The sequence below is a fragment of the Amborella trichopoda genome, chromosome 10, assembly GCF_054954075.1.
Source record: "Amborella trichopoda isolate Santa Cruz 75 chromosome 10, AtrichopodaSantaCruz75HAP2 v2.0, whole genome shotgun sequence".
Taxonomy (NCBI): Eukaryota; Viridiplantae; Streptophyta; class Magnoliopsida; order Amborellales; family Amborellaceae; genus Amborella; species Amborella trichopoda.
In genome coordinates, this window is record NC_142345.1 from 45,669,274 (window position 1) to 45,694,485 (window position 25,212).

The 25,212-nt window shown below is 39.6% G+C and overlaps 1 protein-coding gene across 2 annotated transcripts; it reads left to right on the top strand.

The window, feature by feature from the left end:
* The first annotated feature begins 121 nt into the window (after positions 1-121).
* Positions 122-24,558, top strand: LOC18447385 (uncharacterized). Of its 2 annotated transcripts, none has more exons than XM_020675601.2 (4): positions 122-500; positions 642-771; positions 22,905-23,072; positions 23,523-24,558. In XM_020675601.2, exons 1-4 carry the CDS (start codon positions 313-315, stop codon positions 24,249-24,251), a joined length of 1,215 nt encoding a protein of 404 aa, XP_020531260.1. In that variant the 5' UTR covers positions 122-312; the 3' UTR covers positions 24,252-24,558. The 2 variants fall into 2 exon arrangements, with proteins under 2 accessions (XP_020531260.1, XP_011628212.1); XM_011629910.3 differs by having other exon boundaries at positions 23,538-24,558.
* Positions 24,559-25,212: the final 654 nt, after the last annotated feature.

The window sequence follows — 25,212 nt, forward strand, 5'->3', positions numbered from 1 at the left end:
TGAAGTGCAGCTAAACATGGACACTTGCAACCTATATAAACTCCAATAATTGGGAGCGCTTTTTTTTGTTAAAATGAGAAAAATAATAATAAAAGGTTCCTCGTTCCATCCCCTCTCCTGCAAACTGATGCTGATATCGGTCCTGGACGAAGATTGAAATTTCATTAGAATCGCATGCTGATTAGGGTTGCTGAGGCGAAAACTAGGGTTTGAGATATAACGAGATTCATCTGCAGGTGTTTAGGGTTAGGGTTTGGGATCTGACTTTTCGAAGAGAGAAATAGTTTGGGTTTCTGACGTAGGAAGAGAGGGATGGCACTGAAGTTTCTGAACAAGAAGGGATGGCACACGGGTAGCCTTCGAAACATTGAGAATGTCTGGAAGGCGGAGCAGAAGCGCGATGCAGAGGACAAGAAGCTCGAAGAGCTCAGGAAACAGATCCAAGAGGAGAGGGAACGTTCTGAATTCAGACAGTTACAGGAACAAGCTGGCCTGGTCCCGTGAGAATCTGGCTCATCTCTATCTTTTTCTCTCTAAATTATTAGTATCTTTATCTTTCTCTTTTTTGGGAATGGTTCGGCTTAGGGTTCCAAATCTAACTTCTTATTTATTTATTTCTTTTTTGTTTCACTGTTTTTCAGGAAGCAGGAAAGGTTGGACTTTTTGTATGATTCTGGACTGGCGGTGGGGAAAGGTAGTAGTGGTTCAGATGGAGGGTTCAAGGCTCTGGAAGCTCCAAAGATTGAAACCCCTTCTGAAAGTTCTTCCAAGGTAACCAACCACCTTCTCTATTCCTTACTTTCTATCCTCTTTCCTTCCTTTTTATTCATTTGTTTCTTGATGAATGAAAGTACCCCTGCAAATGATAACTTTTTTTTTTAAACACAAAAAAAAAAAGTTAGTTTTTTGTGTTCTCTTCATAATGGCCATCTGTACATTGGAGGGGATTGAATACTTATGCTGTGTTCTTTCTGTATTTGTGAGAAGTTTGAAATATGACATTTGTGCTGTAAAAATCGAATGAAGAGGAAAAATGCAGCTAATTAGTTGAAGTGCTATTAGAAATAAGAAAGAAAAAGAAAAGGGAGTTTAAATACGTGAAACCATTAGAAACTTATAACAAATCGATTGTCACCATTAACTGAAAAAGTATTTATGTAAAATTTTATATCTCCTCTCTAAGATTTTAATCCAACCATACAAATGCACTGAAATATTTATACGTAAACCCTTTATAACTGCTCTCTTAGATTTTAATCCAACCATACAAATGCACTGAAATATTGAGACAGAAAATCTCTTCCCTCATTGCTCCAAATTAGTATGAAGTGACACTAGTATCTTTCCTTAGGCACTAGGAAACCGTGATGCATCTTTTGGCTAGAACTCTAATCATGGGCCTTGAGATTATGTCAATAACTCTAATCATGGGCCTTAGATTATGTCAAGGAATATTGTTTGGCATAATGAAGCTTCTTGCAATCTTAATTCTGAGAAAAACTCAAAATTAAAACCTAGATTTCCATGTTTAGGAGTTATTTAGTTTTTGCTAATCATTTGGAATGTTCAAGTGCCTATGATACATGGTTTGAAGTGCTTCTATTTAGTTATCCTGGAGTTTTTGCTTTTTTATGTTTGTGATTAGGTTGGTTTTAGGCACTGGAACTCTCATATGGCTTGCTCTTGGTGTTTTAGATGAAAAAATTTATTCTGAACTCTGAAGTGCATGTAGGCCCTTTCTTTGGTGTGTTCCTCATGACTACTTTGTGTCATATGTTACAATGCTTTTAACTTTTTTTCTTTGATCATTAATTTCTTCCTCTAAAAAATTATTGTACAAAGAAGGGAGGGACTGGGACGACTCCCATACATTTCTGAATCCGTTGTCAAAGGCCTTTATGGGTTAGAGCATCACCCAGTTTTGTGGTTTTCCTGTGTATATACTGGATGGAGATCTCCATATAACTTTGGAGGTCATTGTTGTCCTCTAGAAGACTAATTCCTGTTTGTAGTTACTCCTTTGTAGTCTATATGATCCAGTCTTAAGTATAGTAAGAAGTGTTCTATTTGAACATTCTTTACATCAATGACTCGAATCGGCTTGAAAATGCTTTATTTAGGTCTGGAATGCACCTCAAATGAGATTGCCAAACCCTTGTCAGACCATGAGCGCTTAAGGATTTTTGTTTTGAATGTAAGTTGACAAGACTGCTTGAGGATTTGATGCTAAATGATTAATTTATAACTTTCTCAGAGGGGATCATGGCATTCCATTTCAACTCCCCAGTATGGTCAGTAGTTCAACCTTCACCTCTTAAGATCCTTTCTCGGAAACCAGTGACATGATGTTCAAGTTTATGAGCACCACCACCATTGGAATCTCTACCCTCATATCACTAAAACTTCTATTCTTTTTAGTCTAGTTTGTTGCTTTAGTTAGTCACCAATAATCTATAGGAAAACACTATATATGTATGAATTCTCAACTTTCAATGGGTATTGAGAAGCATTCAGCAATTCCCAAGAGACGAAGAAAGTTTTCGTGAATGTTGGTACTTTATGATATATAGTGTTACACAGATATTGGACTCAGTCATTGCTTTGATGAAATGAAAGATACTATTTTAAGCAAGACATGGTTGCAAGTTCAAGCCTTATCACAATGGTCAATATTCATTATTGATATTACCAGTAAAAGGAAAAATTCACACCATCATCCCCCTCCCCTTCCACCACAAAGACCCTTTCTTTGCAATCAGGTAAGGGTTCAACCATTTATCCTTATTTTTGGATAAAAATATTTCCCCTTCCCAACACGTCTTCACAATTCATACTTTTGAATTATATGTTTTATATAAAATATACAAAATAAAATATATTTATATTTTATAATGCAAGTTTAGTAATAATAGGAGTAGAGACGAGGAAGTAGTTAAGATTGACGGCCAAGTAATATCAAAAGGAGTGCACTTTCGATATCCTGGGTCAATAATTCAGGAGTATGGAGAGATTGGGGAAGACGACACACAGAATCAGAGCTGGGTGGGCGAAGTGAAGATGTGCAATAGGAATTTTATGTGATCGCCGCATACCAATGAAGTTGAAGGGCAAATTCTATAAGACAACTGTGAGACCAGCTTTGCTCTATGGGGTGGAATATTGGGTGATCAAAAAACAATATATACCCATGGAATGAGTGTAGTGGAGATGAAGATGTTGAGATGGATGAGTGGCAAGACAAGAAGCTATAATTCGAAATGAATACATTCGAGAAAATTTAGGTGTGGCAACAATAGGCGATACGATGAGAGAGGGTAGACTTAGGTGAGTTGGCCATGTGTGGCGCATATTCAGTACAACACCTGTTAGGAATTGTGAGTTAGTTCAAGTGGAAGGCTCAAAAAGGGCAAAGGGACCTAAAAGGACATAGTTGGAAGTAGTGAAAAACGATATGTGAACTTATGACCTCACTAAGGGTATAACCTTTAGTAGAGCAAAATGGCGGACTGGGATTTTTGTAGTCGACCCAAATTAGTTCGGAAAAGACTTTGATGATGATGGGATTTATACTTAAAAATATTTATTTTATGTTTTGACTTTGCTTATGTTGTTATATGTGGATTTCCATCTTGTCGACAGTCATGTGTATTGTCCATAGGGTAGAGCGTGAAGTGAAGAATCTCTAGGTCTTGGGTTAAGACTCTGAGGTGGCATGTTTAGAGCTTATGCTTATGGGTTTGTCTCATCATGTCAGCTATCTTAATTAAATTCTATCTCATCAAAGAAACAAAATCACGTGACCAATTTCTATCGTGCCAATGGGATAGTAACACATGGCCCACTTCTTTATGTCATCTATTTTATATATGAACTTTCATTTACGTTACCTGTGTGACCTAGAATTTTTTTTCTAAAGAGACAAAGACATGTGACCGCTTGAGTTCAAACTCCGCGGCACTCAAATCATGGAGTATGGCATCTCCTATAACAAGATGCTTCAATAAAAGGTCTCGACCTGTTTTAAAAATGATCAATGGATGGGGTTTCTATGAGTCCTCGGACTCACATGTGCATGTGTCTCGCCCCTCAAAAGTCCATCTTAAAGATGGATTTTTTTCCCCTGAGTTGGCTGGTGAATCCTCAAATTAATGCCTTGACAATATCCGAGTCTTTATTTCCATTCATTTTTTATGTTGTAGCATGCATCATCATGTGTTCCATTTGGTTAATTACTTGATATTCTGACATTATGTCTATATTCCATTCTACGATAGATTTTCCATCGTAATTGGCAAGGTTTGCTATGTAGTCTTCCTCAATTTGAAGATCTACCAGTGTACAATTACAAAGATCTAAACATTTCCTTATGAATCTTAGATGCCCAAATTTTTTTTTATAATGTTAACATTTGAATTGCTGAGAAAGGAAATTACAGTATGTTGTCTCTCCGGGAGAGCCCTCTAGACGGGACTCCCGGTAAAAAGAAGATTGAAAACCCCTGTACAGTAAGAGAATTTCCCCCCTAAGTACGATTTACAAAAAGAGGCTAGGATAGGGCTTATAAAATTGGCCTCCCACCTTCAGATGTACAATGACAAGGAAAAATAAAAAGGCCCAAATTTAAATGGGGATTCACTGGTCCAAAGCAACAAAGAAGGTGGACCCAATTTGAACTGCCTCGCCCTGTCTTCTAGGACCCTCCTTCGCTAGCCGATCCGCGAAGTCGTTGGACGTCCTCCAGGTGTGCTGCCATGAGACGTCTTGAACCTCATCAAAACTTGGATCAAGTACCATGGAGGATCACATGTCCTACTAGCCCATGAGATGACATTCTTGGAATCACCTTCCACTATCAAGCTAGAGCCCGAGGACAAGTTGAATTTTTTAGAGCAAGGAGGAGGGCTAAGGCTTCCGCATAGTGAGAGTCCTTGATGCCGAGGTAATCGGAGAAGGTGAGGAAAATATTGCCTTCAAAGTCTTTGAAAACTCCTCCTGCCCTGCTGGGCCGGGGTTCCCCAAGGAGCACCCGTCAAAATTGAGTTTGATGCTACCTTGATTTGGCGGTAACCAGAGACTTGGCCTAGCTGCCCCTGCTGGTTGGTGATGAAGGATATTTCCCCATTGGGAAAGGAAGGATCTTGGAATTCCGGCGAAGAACTTCATGTTGGATGCCCAAAAGGTCACCAAGGTGGTTACCTTTTGAAAAATGGCCGGAATTGAAAGCTTAGTCCCTCGAAAAATTATGGAGCTTCTTTCCATCCATACTAGCCAAATGGTAGCAGCTAAGGTCACTTTCCACAGGATTCTACCTGCCTTTGACCAGCTTGATTCAAAATTGAAGGTAAGGAGGGCCTTTACCGAGGGTGGGGTAACCCATTGTGAGCCAAAAAGTTGTAGAACCCTGCCCCATAAGTCTGAAGAGAAGGCACAAAGCAGGAACAAATGGGAGTTTGTTTCCTCCTCGCATTCACACAAAACGCACCTATTCGGATGGTGAGGGGAAGGAGGAAAGTTTTTTGTAGAGTGAAGCCACTGAGAATTTGCCCGAGGGGGTTATGGTCCAAATGATTTCATCTCTTCCTTGAGAAATGAAGAAGAGAGAGTGCAGGGAGTTCAATAGTCGCTGGAAATCAGCCGTCTCGACTTCGTTTAGGCTCCTTCTAAAGGAAGGGTTCCAAACTCTTCGAACTTCCAAGGTGCTGAGTTCTTGGGCCACTGAAGAATCTTGGTTTCGTGTGAGAGAGATGAGAGATGGGAAGGCCTCACGAAGAGGGGAAGTCCCTAGCCATATATCTTTCCAAAATTTAACTCTCGACCCTTCTCTCGGGTGGAGCTTAATGGGTCTCTTGAAAGAGGACAGGACTGTTAAAAGCGACTTCCAAGCCCCTAAGGTATTATGGACTTGGGCTCTTCCAGGAAGATCCTTAATCTCACCAAGTGACAAAGCCACCCCTAGCATACAAGATTTTCCATGTTAATCTTGAACTCAGTAGTTGATTGGAAACAGCTGAGGAAAGTTTTTAGATTTTGTGCCTCAACAGCAGTAGCTTCCAAGAAGACTTAAGTGTCGTCCGCGTACTGTAGGTGAGTGATAGTGGCCCCCTGTCTACTAGTCTTGAAACCTACTAAGGCCTGCTTGGTAGACCCGAGCAATGGAATGGCTAAAGACTTCAGCCGCTATGGCGAAAAGGAAGGGGGAAAGGGGTTTCCTTGTCTGAGACCCCTAGAAGAGGGGAAGTAGCCTGCAGGGGTTCCATTGATGAGGATGGAGAAGTGAGGGTTCGAATAGCAGCCCCTCATCCATTTCCTCCATCTCTCCCCAAAACCCATTCTGGCGATAGTCGCGTCCAAGACTGACCAATCCACATGGTCATATACCTTCTCCCAGTCAATTTTGAAGATGAGACCTGGTTGTTTGGAAATGTGTCTCGAATGGATTCATTCGTGGGCCACAAGGGCCCCATCCAGAATTTGTCTACCTTTGATAAAGGCAGATTGTGAGTTAGAGATGATGGAAGGCAAAACATGTTGCAGTCTAGACTCTAAAACCTTTGCCAGGATCTTGTAGGAGGAGTTGAGGAGATTGATGGGCCGAAAGTCTTCAATTTCCTCAACTCCTTTTTTGGGCACCTGGGCTAGGAAAGTGGCATTCATGGTTTTATTTAAAATGCCCCTATGGAAGAATCCTCAAAAAATTTGACGAAGTCGTGGCTGACTATGTCTTAGTACTCCTTGAAGGGGGCGATTGGGAAGCCATCAGGCCCAGGGGCCTTGTCGCTTGCTAGAGCTTTGACCGCTTTAAGAATCTTATGTTCAGAAAAAGGTCGCTCTAGCCAAGCTGCTTGGCCTTCATTGAGTGAAAGGAAGTCTAAGGTCGAGAATCTGGGTTTGGATTCAGGGGGAGCTGAGTATAAGTTTTGAAAGAACTGTAGGATGGCTTGTTGAATATCACTAGCTTGGGTAAGGTAAGTATTGTTGACTTTTATCGTCGTGATAGCGTTGTCTTGTGACAACAGTTGGCTATCTGATGAAAGAATCCAGTGTTATGATCCCCTGCTTTCAACCACGAAAGTCTAGATCTCTGGAACCAAAGGATTTCTTCTTTTTTTAGGGTGGCGAGATACTCCATCTTCGTCTTAGACCTAAGATCTTGTTCTGTGACGACTAAGGGTTTGGTCTCTTTAATATCGTCAAGGTTCTTGATGGTTTCCAGTAAAGAGGTCTTTACTTGCGCGAAGTTCTCAAGGATGGTTCTGCTCCATGATTTGAGAGCTCCTTTGAGAAGCTGAATTTTCCTTTATAAATCCCGCTCTCCCTGAGACTTGAGAATCGAAGGAAGTCCACCAGGATTTAACAAGGGCTGGGAGGTCCTTCTCTAGGAGCCAATGCAGCTTGAATCTGAAGGGTCGGGGGGCCCTATTTATAGTATTCGTGTCGAGAAGGATGGGACAGTAGTCCGAAGTAGGTTTAGGTAGGGCCAAAGATAGCGATCTAGGGAAATGTTCCTCCCAATTTACTGAAATCATGAACCTATCAAGTTTAGAAAGGGTGGGGTTTGAGCTGTGGTTGGACCATGTGTAATTGCAGCCTTGAAGAGGGATATCTATCAGCTGATTACGGTTAGTAAAATCTGAGAAATCCCTCATTTCTTGGGTGATTGAAGACGAGGAGTTCCTCTCGTGGGACCAGCAGACCACATTAAAATCTCCCCCCACACACCAAATGGGATGTGGAAGGGAGGCAATGTGATCCAACTCAGCCCACAATCTTTGTTTGATGGTGTTTGAGTTCGGGCCATAGACAGCCGAAAATTTCCAGGGGGTTCCATCTGAATTATTAGAAAGGAGGAGGGTTATAGAAAATTCCCCAACGAAATGTGAAATGAGAGAAAGGTCTGATGGGTCCCAGATCACCCATATTCCTCCTGAGGCTCCAATAGACGGTAGAGAGACCCCCTGGCAAGGTCTCCTACCCCAGACCTGACGAACAAGCTTTAGGTTAGGGTCTGGTTGTTTGGTTTCTAGAAGGGCCGGAATAATTGCGGAGAGTTTCAGGGTAAAAGGCTTTGAGGACGTCTTTCTTAGAGTCCTGACCAAGGTCTCTAATATTCCAAATTAGCGGTTTCATTTGTGATAGGTGATAGCAGGGGAGGAGGACAGTCTATGGGACCTCCTCGGGCGACCAAGAGTGGATGGGGAAGGGCTGAAATCAGTTACTTTCCCTAGGAAGGGAAATGAAGAAAAGAGGTTGCATAGCTCTCTTTGTCCTCTGATTCTCACCTGCATTCTGCTATCTGCGTCAACCGTGATGAACCTGTGTGCTGGTCCTTCAGGTCCATTGTACTCAAAACCCATTATCTTGTACATTGTTCTCATTCTATATTCCTCTAGGTTAGACTTGTCTTCTAAATTTTCTTTTGCGTTCTCGACACCCTGGGACTTAGGTTCAAAGGTTCAACAAGTGTTTCAGAGGAGTCGAAGGGCTGGGCCGACGAGTAAAGGTCAGAGGGTAGGGTTGGAAGAGGAGGGGAGTTCGAGCTAGTACGAACAGGAGGAGAGAAGGCTAGCACAGGGTCAAGGTCGTGAGCCGAAGGATGGAGGGGTTGACCAGGGGAACTATTCGGAATGGGGGATAGAGGAAAGTTATCAACCTGAGTGTTTTCCAGGTCCTGAACATTATGAGTAGTGGGATTAGCCGAGATAGGGGAAGCCAATATCGGTAGGAATATAGGTCAGGAATTGGTAAGTTTGGATGGAGGTGTAGGAGGACAGAGGGTAAGGGGAGTCTGGGGGCATGGTCTGGGTTCTTTGGATATGAACAAGGTGAGGGGTAAAGGAAAGGTGGGGGCCCAGGATGTCTGCGACAAACCAGGATCAGGAGGGGAGGGGTCCAGCGATTGGACGGTGACGATACCAACTGGGAAGAGATCGTTGTCCATCTTCAGTGTGGGGGAAAGGCTTGGAGCCCACGGGAGAGAGGGAGTCAAGGTTTAGCGGATAGAAAGAAAGCGAGAGGAAGGTAGGGTGAAGATGAGGGCCAACCCACTAGGCAGCAGATTGGGGCGACACATGGCTACGTTCGAGGCGCTGCACCACCCCAGAATCAATGGATGAGATGGAGGTAGGAAGGGAGACAGGCCCAGGTTCAGAGTGAGGTGGTTGAGAGGAGGGAGAGATAGGGGAGGAGACTGGTGGAGTAACAGAGCCTCCTGATGACTGTTTCGCAGGAGGTACCTCAATACTATTAGGCGGGGCCTTCTCGATCAGAGGCTGGATGATGGCCAGCTGGCTGGGGTCAAGCGGTAGAGGGCCGTTGGGTTCTGTCATCCCAATAACATCGGGTAGCGAGCCTTCTTTGGGGGATGAGAGAGGCGTAGGGCAATGGATGGTGGGTCGGCCTGAGGCTCGCCACCAAGGGGGAAAGGACATGGGGTAGGTGAGGGGTCAGAGTTGCCGGAAGGTGACACCTAGGGGAGAGAGGGTGAGGAGGCAGCCTGAAGCAGGGACAGGTGGATGGCCTTAGGTTGCTCCCTCTGTTGTGAAGATCTATCAGATGCCACGTGGGAGGAGGCTGGCGGCTGAGGCGGCCGTGTGGGTTCCAAGGCATGCGTCATTTGTGAGGGGGTAGGTGGGGGAGTGGGGCACGTGGTAGCCCCAGGAGAGGAGAGAGAGGCAAAGTGAGAAGGGGAGATGTGGGAAAGGGGTAGGATGGGTCAAGTAGAAGGGACGACCCGAAGCTTCAGGAGCAAAAGAGGGGGAAGGGGGGACGATGGGCCGGGTCGGTCGCCTAACCCCGAAGAGTTTTGAAGCGTGTTGGTCCACGATTACCTCTTTCCCCGGGCGTCGATTCAAATTGGCGGCAACACTCGCGACTGCCAAAGGACTTGGAGACACCATCGAGTCCATCACCAGTACTTGAGAGGTAAGCGAGTCAAACCGAGTTGGCCTTCCTGTGAATCTCGTACCAGGATCGAAGAGGGATTCCTAGTCGTTTTCTGAGTAGGATTCGATTGGCGGGGGCGCCATGATTGCTGATGCAACATTTCTAAGGGTCTCCAATGAGGTCTCAAACGTTTGTGTTTCTTCTTTGTCACCACCACCCACTGTTGAGAAGAGGTAGCCGGAAGAGAGTCCCTGATAGGTTGGTAAAGGAAATCGGGCGAGGGAGGCGAAGTAGAGGACCATGAGATCGAAATGGGGTTGAGGAGTTCGTTGACATCCAGCCAAAGCGTGCTCGGAATCTTTGTGGTGTCCAGGACCTTGACCAAGAGGCGAATGGAGCCCAAAGGCAGGGACTCCAGTGAGATCCAGTGGATGGAAATTAGGTTACCACAGGATGCCGCTAGTCTCTTAAAGGTTTTTGGATACCAAGCATGCAACGGGATATGATGAAGGGTAAGCCATACCCTCTGCTTCCTGTAGGAACTTTCTTTAGGACACCAACGACGCAGAGAGCAGGGAACACCTTTGAAGGAAGGGTTAGGCTCTTTGAGTAAGGCGTGCTTAGCCTGTTCCTGAGAGGGGAAGGAGAACAAGTAGTCTCCATTAGAGAGCTGTCTACTGAAAAGTTTGGGCTCCCCTCAAAGGGTTCTGGCCCACTTCTCGATCCCTTTTGAGTCATCTCGCCCCGAGTGAAAACTCCCGACCAAGGATGCTGAAAGTTTCCTGGCTAGTCTATCTGTCTCCTCTGGGATTGTGGTAATATCGTAAGGTAAAAAAGGGGACACCTGAGAAGACGCGGTAGGGGTGGAACACTCCTGATACTTCTTCTCCAGTAGAACAGGCGGGGGGGAAGATGCAACTCGAGCATAGGACTGAGAGATGGACAAAGGTGGAGGCGGAAGTGTCTTCTGGTGGGAGGTGCGAAGATGGGTTTTTGGGTATTAGGCTTAAATTCATTCTAGGAGAAATGGGGAAGACGGTGGCGACATCGACCTTCCGCCATGAAGACGTTAGCCTGTTTCATGCCTCGCATCAAATTGCAGCTGATGCCCAAATTTGTCCCATTACAAATGGTATAGAGATGTTTTTTTGGTCCAAACTATTAACTAGAGAAGATAGTGGTGTTGTTTATAGCTATCTTTTTATACAATCAGAATTTGCCATTAACCAGACTTCGTATCGAATTTTGAGAATATGACCGCATCATTTAATCTATTTAAAAGGTCCTTTTTATTAGGGATCGGATACCTAATCCATCTAAGTACCTTATTTAGGGGGTTTAATAATAATAGATAATGATCATCTGGATAAAACTCCAACATAGATAGCAACGGTGTATCTTAAAGATCATATGCATCCTAATTTAGGGTATAAAACCAGGGAATAATTCGGGACATTATTGACTGAAACTAAGTCATTGGATATAACGCATAATTATAGAAATAATTATAATTCAGTCTTGGCAATTTCAAAAATGCAAATCATAAATGTCATCTCTTATAGAGAATGGGGGTTTGGCACATTAAAACCCATATATCTAAAAGATAAAAGGTTCGAGATAAAATATTATTATTACTATGATTATATCAAAGCATGGGACATGGTATTTTCATACCAAAACCCAACGGAGGCACATAGTTGTGGTTCATACAATTCAAACTTCAAAGTCTAAAAGACTTTCCAGACTGGTTCAAAAATTGGTTCATGGTATGGGGATCTAATATAGATATCCTCCCTTGTCCATTACGAGAATCCAAGAGCAATATTTTATATTTACTTCGTTTCATTATATGAAATCCCATGGATATTAAGATGGGCTTTAAAGTCAGTAAGGATTCGGACAGATGGGATTATATCCCTCAATTAGAAAGACAGATTTATTATAAATGGTGGGAAAAATATAATATCTCCTCATTAGTCCCTGAAAATTGATACTAAACGGTATCCAGCCAAACCAGAATCTTACTTATATGCAGGGAGCCCCCAATGAGCTAAAAGCATATCTTAAAACGATCAAGGATCAAAATCCTAGTTTATCTAAAACAGAAATAAAAAGACAATTGCTAATAGCATTGGGCGAAGCTGGCATTGATAATATGTCCACATCCGCTGCATCAGCAAAAGATGAAGAAGAAGAGGATGACCTAAGCAATATGAACGGCGATGATTGCTAAGGAATAAAGCTCACAAGCACTTTCAGAATAAGGTGTCAGGGACCTACAACTAAAAGCAAAAGTAAGGTGTCAGGAATCTACAACTAAAAGCAAAAGATGAAGCGGGACGACACGACTCCAAATTAATCTAGGACACGTGTCCCAACAAATCGACAATAATATTTACTTTCACCTTTACACTGTTTACTTTACGTACTTAAATGGTTTTGAAGTCCACCGACAAAACACGGTGCGGATTTAAGCAAGTTTGAAGCCCGAACCCTTGAGGTCTATATAAGGAGACCTACCTTAGGAGAAGGGCATCTGTTGAAGTAAGTCTTAGTGAGTTTTCCTTTGTGTGTCTCCTGAGTGTTTGTGAGTTATAGTGTGTCCTCTGATGGTTTGTCAAGCTCTCACTACAAATTAGTCTGACTACAGGACGGAGCTTTATTCATGTAAGTCTGTATTTTGTTTTGTAAGTTCATATTTTGTTTTTGTATGTATTATTGTGGTTTCTACTCCTCCCTTATGATATAAGACTTTATTCTGTGTGCTTATTGGTGCGTATCTTGTCTGTGTGTATGTTGCAATACGTTATACGTTTATGTGTATCTGTATGTTTCAATACGTTTGAAGATAGATCAACAGGGACAAACGGTATTTTTCCAAACAAATATGGAAAAATCAAACTTGGTGGTTCCAAAAAAGGTGCTATGGGACCAGATAACTTTGCCAGAAAGGTGGAACTTGCATTTAGAAGTTCAGCCTGAGCCTCTTGAAAACAAAGAGGTAGCATAAATAGTGGAATATTCAGACGGAGAAGTTGAGATTCAATTTACTCTTATAAGAAGAAGTAGAATCACTACTTCACAAAGGACACATAGGATTCCTGCTAGAACCTCTTGTTCCTCAATCCCTGAATCAGATCATGAAAAGGAACATGAGAGGATAATCTTAGAAGGTCGCAAGACCACTGTTGACCAGGTTCAAAAACCGTATTACAGGGTTGAGACTCCAATCTCATCCAGAAGACTAGGATCAGAGGATCCTATAGAACCAACCTTCTCGGATGTAGAATGGGGAGTTAATGTGATTCAAAAAGGACTTACAATTGATAAAGTCAGTTTGAGTTCAGATGAAAATAAAGAAATTAGAGAATGGTTCTCAAAAGAATTCAGTGAAAAACTAAAACAAAAATTTCATGAGAAATATTATGACTTTATGATAGAGAAAAAATGCAATGTCCACTTTCAAGGAACCCCATTTACTTCATTAAAAAAAAAAAAGGAGATAAATATGGCAGAAAAGGCTTTTCAAGATTTTTTGACAAAGGATGGAAAACAGGTTAGATCTATCCATTTGCCTGAAATGGCAATTGAAATAAAAGGAGTTAATGCTTCTCCTTATAAAAATGAGCCTAAAAGGTTAGACTTATCGGCAAATGTGGAAAGCATAAACATGTGATTGAACAAAACAACTATACCAATTTATATTTACAATCTTTAGGAAAACAAACAACAAGGATAGAAAATCTACTTACCCAAGAAAAGGTTAAAAAAGAAGAGCCTGAAACTGAAAAGCATATGATGTTCAAACCACCTCCCAATATTACAAAAGAAACCTTTAAACTTCATCCTATTAGAAAAGAGGATAAGAGTTCTTAGATGAACTCACAAAGAGATTGACTAAGTTAGACATTACTGGGAAAGGACAAATGACTGAAATCACATAAACCTCTAAAGGACAAGTTAACACCCTGCAAGAAGATACTGATGATTATTCAGAGGAAAGTCTAAATGAATTGAAAAATATATTTTCCTCCCAGACACAGAATTTAGACATAAACAGGATAGCCTACAGGAAAAGAACTATTCCCTCAACACCTACTAAGATGTACTACACTAGGCCTACACTGGTAGATCTTCAAATTGAGGAAGACTACATAGCAAACCTTGCCCAATATGATGGAAAATCTATCGTTGAATGGAATATAGACACGATGTTAGAATATCAAGTAATTAACCTAATGAAACACATGATGATGTATGTTACATCATCAAAAGTGAATGGAAATAAAGACTCGGATATCCCAAACTATAGTGAATTTTGTATAAGAATTGAAAATATCATTCATTATATTTTGAAATTCAGAGGGTTGCTTTAAAGCCCCAAGGGCATGACATTCCATTCATAGTGTCCAAATAGAACGGTGAATGCAGTCTTATAGCTATCTTTTTTCTGCAATCTGAATTTGTCAATAACCAGACTTCATATCGAATTTTGAGAATATAACCGCATCGTAATTACCGGGATCTCCTACTTTGGTAGGCGATCCCTTCTAGGATTTCGATTCTGTCGCTCCCGGAATGGAACTCTTAGGGATCTTGATTTTTTTAATTTTGGGATCTCAAACCCTATTCATAGGGATCTTGATTGCTACTGTTAGGGATCTTGATCCCAACCTTAAAGACCAAGACAACAACCAAACTAATGATTTTCTTTGTTTATAGTCAACTAGCAACACAACTATTGCTTGCTTGCTATCAATAATAAGATCTCTACTCTAAAGAGTATACATAATCTTAGATTATCAACACTTTAATGTTGGTAACAAGATTCCCACAAAGTTGGGATTAAGATCCCATAAGGTCAGAATCAAGATCCCCAAAAGGTTGGAATCTCGATCCCTAACATTTGGGAATCTTGATCCCTAACATGTGCATTTTACGGACGACGTTCCCAACTATAGGGATCTTCTAGCATTTCACAATCCCTTGCTTTCGATCTCGATCCCGATCCCGGAACCGTTCCCTCTCTCGTTCCCAACAATTATGGACCACATCATTTAAGCTACTTAAAAGGTCCTTTTATTAGGGATCAGATACCTAATCCATCTAAGTGCCTTATTTAGGGGTTTATAATTGATGACCAATCTCGGAGCTCCTCTTTCTAATTCTGCACCCTTTTCTACATAGAAGGCTGGACAACTCCAGGGCGAGTAACTTTCCTGAGAAGATTTTTGTCTAATAATTCCTGGATTTCCTTCTTGTAAATTTCTAATAACCTGCTATTCATTTGTATAGGCTGAGCTCCCGTTGGTATAAACCTTTCATTAAAATTGGGTTCATATGGCAATTCAACCGAACGTTGCTTTATGTTCCAGAAGGCATTGGGAATATCAACACAAATTTCCTTTTCTAACAGATTTTGAAAATCTTGTATCGCTTTTCTTAGTCTAGGAGATTCTATCTTTTCTTCTATTGTTTTGTATCTGGTTTCTTCTTTTAAGAAGAAAAGGAATTTTTCTTTTCTTTGGATTTTGTTTTTATACTATTTATCTCCCGAACCTATGGTCTCTCTATGAATTTAAATTTAACTTTATGATTTTCAATTTCTGATTCAATTTTTGTGTGATCCAATTTCGTAATTGGATATAACATGTTTAGGAAAGGTGTTCCCAATATTACTGTCTGACTAAGATTTTTTACCATGATAAATGGCATCACAAAGCAAGTGCCATTATTACAGACAGCTGCATCTAATAGCTTATAATTAATTATCAATTTGTTACCATCAGCTTTATTTAAGACTTGGGTAGTCTTACTAAAATATTTAGTTAAGACTAATCCCTCATTTATGCAATTTAAATCAGCTCCTGAATCAATAAGGGCAATCTTTTGGAAGCTGAATTCCTTGCTCACTACTATTGTAATGTGCGTATACCACATTTGGGTTATAATTTTATCAATTAGATTAATATATTTCGTTTTTTCTAACTGGGATTTTGTTAGAACATTAACATTTTGTCCAGAATTGTTATTACCTTCCTCTTCTATTTTTATTTCTGAACTACTTTCCTTCTGATTAGAGCTGTCTATTTTAAGACGTGTATTTTGTGGTTCTTTATGTTTTTTGTTGTAATCATCCATTAATTCTTCAAATGATTTTTCACTTTCTTGGTAGTCCTCCTCTTTCCCCTATTGGGTGTAGGTATTAGAAGTTTGAGGATTTGGACTCTATTTTCAGGGGTATTAATTCATTTCGAACTTCGTTTATTTCATGTTTTAGTTCTGGAATTGTTTGGTTCCCTTGTTGAAGATTTTTGCTGTATCCTCATAATTATATTTTTAAAGCTATAATCTTCTTGGGGGGATGGGAGTAATAAGTTTTTGTTCTGGTTTCTGGAATCATCTTTAGTCATAGATATATATTGGTCTAAGGCTTCTTTCCTTACTTGTTGATATTCAATTTTATCAATGAGTTTTAGAATCCGATTTCTTCTTTAGAAAATACATTTAGTCCATTCATGTTGAGGGTTGCTTTGTAAAAATTGCATTTACAATTATCCTCCTCTTCCTGGTTATCATCAGACGTTTCAGAATCTGAACTGGAGATTATTAATTGTTCATCTTCAATAACACCTACAAACTGTTCTTCAGAATCTGACATAGAATCCGTCGATATTTCTGGGTTGTCTAGAAATTTTTTACATAATTGCTCTTTTAAGCTTATATCTATTTCTAAAGAGTTGATCTTCTTGTTTACTCTGTATTTGTTCTTATAGTGTCCTAGTTTCCCACAATTATAACATATTGGAACAATTCATTTATTTCCTTCTTTAGGGAAATTTCTTCTCTTGTTTCTCTTATCAATTATCTTATTATAAGATTTTTTCTTTTTATAATGCCTATCTTTGGATTATGTTTTATTATCTTTCTTTTTAGAGTATGGTTTAGATATTAAGGGTTCATATCCAAATTGTTCACAAAAATCTCCCAACTCAGATTTTGTTTTTTAAGAAAAAGAATCCATCTTAAAAGATGGAGTTTAGATCTAAATTTTTAAGAGATTCATTATCTAGGCCATGATGATCTTGAATCTGATTTAAAAAAATAAAAAATTGAAAGGTAATTTTTTGAATTTTTTGCACCTTATATTTGGGTGCCTTTTTTTTTTCATAAATGTCCATCTTAAGATGATGTTCGAGGGGTCAGGGGCGCATGCGTCCCTGAGTCACAAACAAATTTTCCATGATCAAATGACCCTATACGTACAATTCTGTGTGTCGGACATGTGTCTTGAAGTGTCGACACATCTCTAAATATTGAAAGAGAGCCACGGGCCCAAACCTTGCGGTAAGTTATATTTTATAGAGTGGGTTGAGGTCTGCCCAAAACAAGGACTTCAAACCCTAGAGTTGTAATAATTATTATAATTTTAGGGTGTGCTTTGTATAAGATTGAGGCCGTAAACAATCAAAGTAAGGCGTACCTCAGAATAGTATCTTCATTAGCAAAAATCTTTGTGATGGCCTGAAAACTTATTTTCGTCTCTAATTATAAAATTTAAAGCTTCAAAAATATTGTAGATCAAGCAGATCTATAAACACTTGAAAATATTGAAAATTGACCGTTTAGACCATGCATTACAAAATGCACTATTTCCTAGACTAGAAATCCATTTTGTTTCATGTTTATACATCACGAGGTCGATATGATTGATTGAAGGCTTTTTTGACATCGAAACAACCTCTTCTAGTGAATTTTTGAAGTTCGCCTTAATTTCATTGTTTAGGGCCTCAACCTCATATAAACTATTTCCATTAGTATATAATAATATATATGAATAATGCACAATACATATATTAATAAATCTATATTATAAAATATATAATTAACATGTGAATTATATGTAATAATTGTATAATAATTATTATATATAGTTATAATAATTATATAATCATATATTATAGCTATAATTGACTTTATAATATATAATTATTATTAATATACATATAATACTCATCATCATCATCCTCCAAGCCTTATCCCAATCAATTTATATGTAATATATAATAATATATCTAATGCTATATGATATTGTATTGTAATATTTTAATATATATAATAACTAATATACAATTAACATTGATTATATGTAGTGGTTTTATAATAATTATAATAACAATATAGTATAATGGCAAGACCAAAAATACTTAACACGATCGCAAGTTCACGGCCACTATCCCACAATGACAACCTAAATATAACTTACAACCGATAGAAATTTTGATTTCTTGGACTTACTCTCCTAAGCCTTGAATTCTTCAAATATTTGTTGAATCTTCTCTAGAAACCTTTAAAAATAAAGCCCAAAACAATATCAAACAATCCACCAAAGATTCAAGTATGAACCCCAAATTTTTTTCCTAAAATTTTGAAAGCGCAAAAATTGTGTGCTTCATTTTGTCGCGCCCCCCCCCCCCCCCCCCCCCCCCCCTTCCCAACCAATCCCCCAAGAACCGTGGAAGCAATGCTCTAGGGGTTTTTGGAAGGGGTTGGGGGGGTCAAACCCTTTCCAAGCACCTTTAGTTTCTTCTTCTTTTTTTTTCGTTGTTTTTTTTTTGGGGATGAGGGGTTGGTTTATTGTTTTCCCTTGCTCATGGGCAAATATGCGGTCGATGCCCCGGATATCTGGCTGCATCACAAAATCCTCGCAAAAGCAATTCGAGCATGCGCCCACAGCCGCATAACGCATGCAAACGTTCCATTCGAGTACTTTTCTCTTTTGGCAGCTAACTTTGAGTGGCCCTTGTATTTGTTGGACGTCAAGAATGCAAGGCACTCCTTCTTGGTGGAATTACAAGAAGTGTATGTGGTATCTCCACCTGGGTTTCGTTTTTTGGGATGTGTAACGGGAAAGTTTCTAGATTGAGAAAGGCCATGCATGGATCATAGTTGTTGAAAACGCCTGGGAACCTGAATCATTTTAAAAATTGGAATTACGGAATCGTGGCCCGCTAGAAGATTCTTGTTTTTGGAATCGACGTCCGTGCAATGGGGAATCGTGGGGAGCGAGATTCCTAGTTTTTGGGAATCGAGAATTGACCAAAATGGAATCGAGATTCCGCCACATATGGAATCAAGATTTTGACCTCCTTGGAATTGAGATTCCTACATCCTTGAAATCGACTCCCAAGGAATCAAGATTTTGAAAGCTTAGGAATTGAGTTTCCAGCGTATGTGGAACCGATATTCGCACCAATTTGGACTCAAGATTTCTACATGTTTGGAATCAAGTTTCTGATGTATGTGGAATCAAGATTTATACCAGTTTGGAATCAGGATTCATATTAATTTAGAATTGAGCTTGATCCCAACTGGCATGGAGTCCAACTACGAAGCCCCATAGAAATAAGTTTCTTATATGAACGGCATCTCGCGCTTTAATCTTTATTGAACCTATTTAAGCAATCGATATCAAATGTCTCTTATTCTACTTGTAGAAGGGTTCCTCATATTTGAAGTCAATGTATTGATTATTGAACTCAAGGTCCACTAGGGAAATTATCTACAAAAGATAAAAATGTTATCCCATGTATTTCTATATTATGATCTTGCTTCATTATTATGTAGAAAAAATAGGATTGTTTTTGTGCCAGTATTTATTGTATTTGTTGTAGTTACCAATTATACTTTAAAGAAAGGCAGTCCATCCTAGCACTATTAGAAATGTGATTCAAGTCAATCCTAGTACTATTAGAAGCATTCAAATTGAATGAAGATTTCTACTTCAATTACCCTTTAAAAAGTGGTCAGCATTCAGGAAATTGGACATTATGTACTTCGCATTGTTTTTTTTATTATTTTATTTATTTTATTTTTTGCTGGCATTCACATTATGCCATTGTGGTAGGGGAGAAATTCAGTTTAAACATCAAGCACACACAACACCACGTGGGTAGAGAGATTTTGACATCAAATAGGTATCTTGTGGAGGTTGAAGCAAAATTCCATGTTTATTGAATCACAGTTCCCTGCTCATACGAATTGAGGTATTTTATGTTGTTAGATTCTAGATTCAAAACCTTAATGAATCAAGATTCATCACTTGTGGAATCAGGAATCAACAGACGTGGAATCAAGATTCAACAAATGTTGGAATTGACATTCGAAAAATTTGGGGCCGAGATTCCTAAAAAGGTATGAAACGAGATTCCGAACTTATGGAATCTAGATTCCTAAGTTCCAGGAAATGGTTTTTGTGAAAATCCCTTGTCGGATTGGGATTCTGAACTGGAATCACGACCTCCACAGAGAGATTCGGGTAATTATGGTTTGGATTAATTTCATTAAGTTAATCTATTTGAGCTTATGGCGAATTCGATTTCAGCAGACTGCAATAAATGAGTGCCTCTTTGTATTGGATTTCCTTAACGATATCCAAACTACATAAAATTTTATTTGTAGGTTTCCAAGACATTCTTCTATTCACATAAACAATTCGGTTTTGATTGGAGGTCGTTAAGGTAACCCATTAGAGCCCAAGGTGATCTCTACTTCAACAATCTGTTGAAAATTGCAATAGACTGGCATTACTCCATTTTTTGCTTTTTTACTTCTTTATTCTTATTTTATAAGTCCAACGGTCTGCTGCAAACTGCTACTGACAAGCGTTACTCCAATTTTTTTTGTATTCCTAATGATATCCAAACTGAATGAGATTACCCACGTCCTCTTCAAACATCCCCTATCAACCCTCCAAATTTCAGCTTTATATGATGAGATTTACATGGTCTTCGTTTGAACAAATTCTAGATGCAGCAACAGCGCTTGATGGTACTGTAGCTTGCAGTGAGCTTTTAGTATGCCCCTTAAATCAACTCTAAATGCTATGAAATTTGAATAGAGATCCCCAAATAATCTACCAAATTTGGGATGATGTAGATATTGTTTGATCCATACTTGGTGAGAGTTCACTGAGAAGGCGCTCTTCATAGGTATTGTAGCTTGGCAGAAAACTTTAGAGTACCGATCAAATTACCTCCCAAAAATTCAACTCAATCGTAAGGCTTTATCATGGCTTCCAGAGTTCAGGACCATATGGTCATTCTGTATTGTTACTGTCTCTATTGTGTTTCAAAATACAGCCAAACACTGCCAATAAAGTTTAGGACATGACAATCCCAAGAAACTTGTTAAAGAAGAAGGATTGATGGAGAACACATAATCTGAGTTGTTCCTCAAATCATGGGATCGTGTTCAATAAGCGTGAAATCTCCAAGATATGATCCACTGATGTTCTTTGGAGACAGGAGAATCCGGAAACATGAGATTTGAAAAGATAAGTCTTCCAAAATTGAAGATTTCTTACCTTATTCATCAAGCTTCACGCCCTCTCTATAAAGGGGTGCTTTGAATACAATTGGATCATTGTTTGGAGAGGGAAAGTCTGCTTGAATCTCAAGAAAGCTTCCAAGATACAAACATCTTCATATTTCTAGGAAGATTAAGAAGATCGAATCAAGAACTTTCAAGGCAAAGCCCAAAGCACTCTTGAGAGAAAAAGTAGCAGCTTGACCCCCGTTGATCTTATGCAAGGTATACGAAATACATGAATTCTAGTATCTGATGTCTGTAAACGTTTTTTTCCCCTTGAATATCTTTGTAGTCATGGATCAAAGGTGTTCCTTCTTTGTATAAAAGTTGGATGTAAATGAAACAAGTTGCTTACAAGCGCTTGGGACTCTTCCCGAACCCCCTTTAATCAAAACTCTTGATTTTAAATGATCTTGATCCTTGAGTAAGTTTGTTCCCTCTCTGTAGTTCTCTAGTATTGCTTGATTGGTGTCATATTGTCTTTTCAAAATAGATACCCCCACCTGTTATGGATTTCAAACTCAAAACAAGATTTTTTAATGAAAATATAATAGTTAGGGTTTGGAATCCAGAACAAGCAGGACGTTTAGTTCATTTGGCTCAAGTAACTTCAATGGCCAAACCATCAAAATGCCTTAGTTGTTTTGGGTTCCAAACCTGGAACAGGGACAATTTCTGCATTATCTAACAAACTAGTTGAGGAGTTACCCATAAATTGGTTTACTTAACCATGTCATTGATTTAAGAAGTAATTAGTCCATTTTATTGATATTTGCATATCCCTTTTGTTATCTCATTCATTTACTAGGTCTTATTGGCAAGAAATTTTAATCATCAGGACGTTTTTATTGTTTGGATTTGTGAATATAGTTGTAAATTTGATATTGAAAAGTTAAAAATTCAAATGTTGAGAATGAGCTTTCATTTACATTATTACGCGATTTTTGCTGTTTTCTGGGCCAGAAGATGGGCAAGTAGACCATAATGCAGGGATAGGGATCTGTTGCATCGCCTGGTTTTAGATGTGTTCCTAGAAGGTCCTATATGCCAACATTCCACCTAGATGTGAGGCAGAACCTTGCCAACCTCTGCATGGCTATCCAGGCCTGGCTGTCCAGAGTACATGATGCGTAACATTTATCTCTTGGGACATTGCTTTCCCCATTTTACTTTCTCTCATGTGCTGGAGACCATTTATAGCCTTTAATGACAAAATATGCTAATACCTGTAGGAAGGCCTTCTTAAGGATCTGGAGACTTTTTATGTCATATTTTCCTAACGTAATTATAGATATTAAACTTTGTTCAGCTACTAGATATGAGGAGGGAAAAAAACAAACAAAGATGTTAATGAAATCATACTTCTACTTCTACTTCAATTTTCCATAGCACGTGGACGTGCAGTGCCCGTGCTTAGTGTTCGTACTTATCAGTCATTACATGTGAGGTTACATGAATTAAATATAACATGGAGTTATGTTTTGTCGCTTTCAATTCAATTGAGTGTCTTCCACTGTGAATAACTGCTGCTTTGTTTCTGCTATTTTGATTCTTACTTGATTTCTTTTTATATTTCTTTGGTTGAATTTTGTTGTGTTTTTTATTCTCTGTATCTTACATGCAAATGAGTAATTGTATGTTGATAATTTCAGCAACAAGAATCTGTTCCAGGGGCTCTGTTTGTAGACAAGCCGCACTCTGCAAATGATGCATGGAGGAAACTCCACTCAGATCCCTTGCTCATGATTCGGCAGAGGGAGCAGGAAGCCCTTGCCAAGATAAAAAACAACCCTGTCAAAATGGAAACGATTCGCAAATCTGTATGCCTCTCCTATCCGTTTGCTTCGCTCTTTGTTAACTCCCTTCTCTTTGCCTCAAAATATTAGGTAGGGGTATTAAATGTTCTCCTAATATGGTTCTTTCTAAAATGGCAGTTGATTTCTTTTAATGGTGAAGGTAATACTTTTGTTTGGAATCTCACCCATTTGTTACTAATTAGCTGGTGCTGTGAAACGGACCCACACATCTGGAGATAATGAGAAATATTACCTGTTCCTTTTTTCTCTTTATCATTCGAAGTTCCACATTGAAGAATATAGGATATTGATTAGAAGTAATATAAGGGAGAAAATTAAAACATTTCTTTAATCTTTTCCTCTTTTTTATTTCTTTTAGTTTCCCAACTATGTCAAGAAAACTGAAAAAATTGAATTCATCAAATGAAGAAATTTGTTACTCTCTTGATCTTCCATTGCCCTTCCTGATACAAGATCCATCATGAGCAGCTGGATGTGAAAGAGAAGCACAAAGGATACAAGTCTCGTGAAAAGAAAAAAAAGAAGCGTAGCCATCCCCATGACTCAGAATCAGATATGAGTGAAAGCGAGCGAAGAAAGAGCAAGCACCGCTCTTCCAAGTCCCCGAAGAAAGACAAGGCATACGAGAGAGACTCAGAATCAGCTGCGAGTGAAAGCGAGAGACAAAAGAGCAAGCACCACCGCTCTTCAAGGTCTGCTGATAAAGAGAAGGCATATGGTAGAGAAGCCCATGGAACTTTAGACCATAATACTAGGAAGAATAATAGTACTGGTAAAATAAGGGAAGATGATAGGAGAGAAGAGGGGATATCATCGTCTTCATTAGAAGCTAGCAGAAGGCCTCCTCGAAATGAGCCACCACATAAGAGAGAGAAGCTTTCAGAAGCAGAGAAGGCGGCGAGGTTGCGAGAGATGCAGCTTGATGCAGAGAGGCACGAGAATCAGAGGTGGAAGAGACTCCACAAGGCCTCTGAGGCCGATGCTCGAGAGGAGGCGGCATCCACCAGTAAGGGTCGCGGCGGGCGTAATTTCTTGGAGGAGACACAAAGGAGAGTGTATGGGGCAACAATGGAGAAGGGGGATGGAAGAGCATCCACCACCATTGAGGAGAGTGTTCGAAGCCGAGCTTTCTATCTCCAAGGCTCCTCTGAGGCTAGTGAAAGAAATGCTTTCAGGCGCTGAGACCCCAGAGAGAGAGAGGGATGTTGTAAATCAATCATCAGATTACATGTATGCATTTCCTTGTAATTTATGCAGAGGTGAAATCTGGTGAGAGAATCAACTCAGAGCTCCTCGCTCAAGAGCAGTGTCGAGGTCTCCTAGATTTGTTTTCCCTCCCTTTGTTTCCTCTTAAAAGAATCTATTCTTCTACGGCGTTGAGATTACCTTTGTTATTAAGAATCCTATTTTATTTTTTTATTTTTTTTTAGGATGAATCAATGGATATGACAGGCCACTACCTGTATAAAGGGGTACCGCATTAAGGACTTATTAGGAGGTCACTCATCTTAGTACTACTCTTACACAAGTATGCTTGACTTTCAAGTTCTTATGGTATCAAGTATATGTGGTATTGCACACCTAATCAAGAATCCTATATACGTACTATTATAAGCTGAATTTCTATAGAATGTTTCCCTTTCACAATAAGATTCAGAATGAAGATAACTCATGGAACACCTGGTAAAGTAATTCAACCTCGACAATACAAACGTGCATAGAGAGAGGGAGGGAGAGATTAATCCTCATCTTATTTGCTAAACCATCCAGTCTTTCAACCCATATGGGTTGTAAACAAGTTGGGTTTGGATTGGGACGACCATGAACGGTATATGGTTGGATTAATATCAATCGGACCTGGATCCTTAGGTCAGAGTGGTGTGTGTATGGGTGCAGTGAACCTTGCTAGACACGGTTAGGTCCAGCTGAACTTAGAGCTCTACCTGAAACTCTGGGTCCTCTTGGTGGGTTTAGATTAGGTTGCGGTTCGCCTCGGAAGATCAATTGCTCCCCTAACCCAACAGATCTGTGGCTTATGGAAGAGTACAGGCCCGCCAATTCCGATTTGTTCTCCAAAATTTGGAAGCTCGATGTATGTGCACCATCGAAGGGTTGTTTTTTGCATCACAACATTTTTCAGAGA

Coding starts and splice junctions, on each gene's coding strand:
- LOC18447385 (XM_020675601.2), top strand. CDS start 313: ATGGCACTGAAGTTTCTGAACAAGAAGGGATGGCACACGGGTAGCCTT. Junction 501..641: donor GAACAAGCTGGCCTGGTCCC/GTGAGAATCTGG, acceptor ACTGTTTTTCAG/GAAGCAGGAAAGGTTGGACT. Junction 23,073..23,522: donor TGGAAACGATTCGCAAATCT/GTATGCCTCTCC, acceptor TCCTGATACAAG/ATCCATCATGAGCAGCTGGA.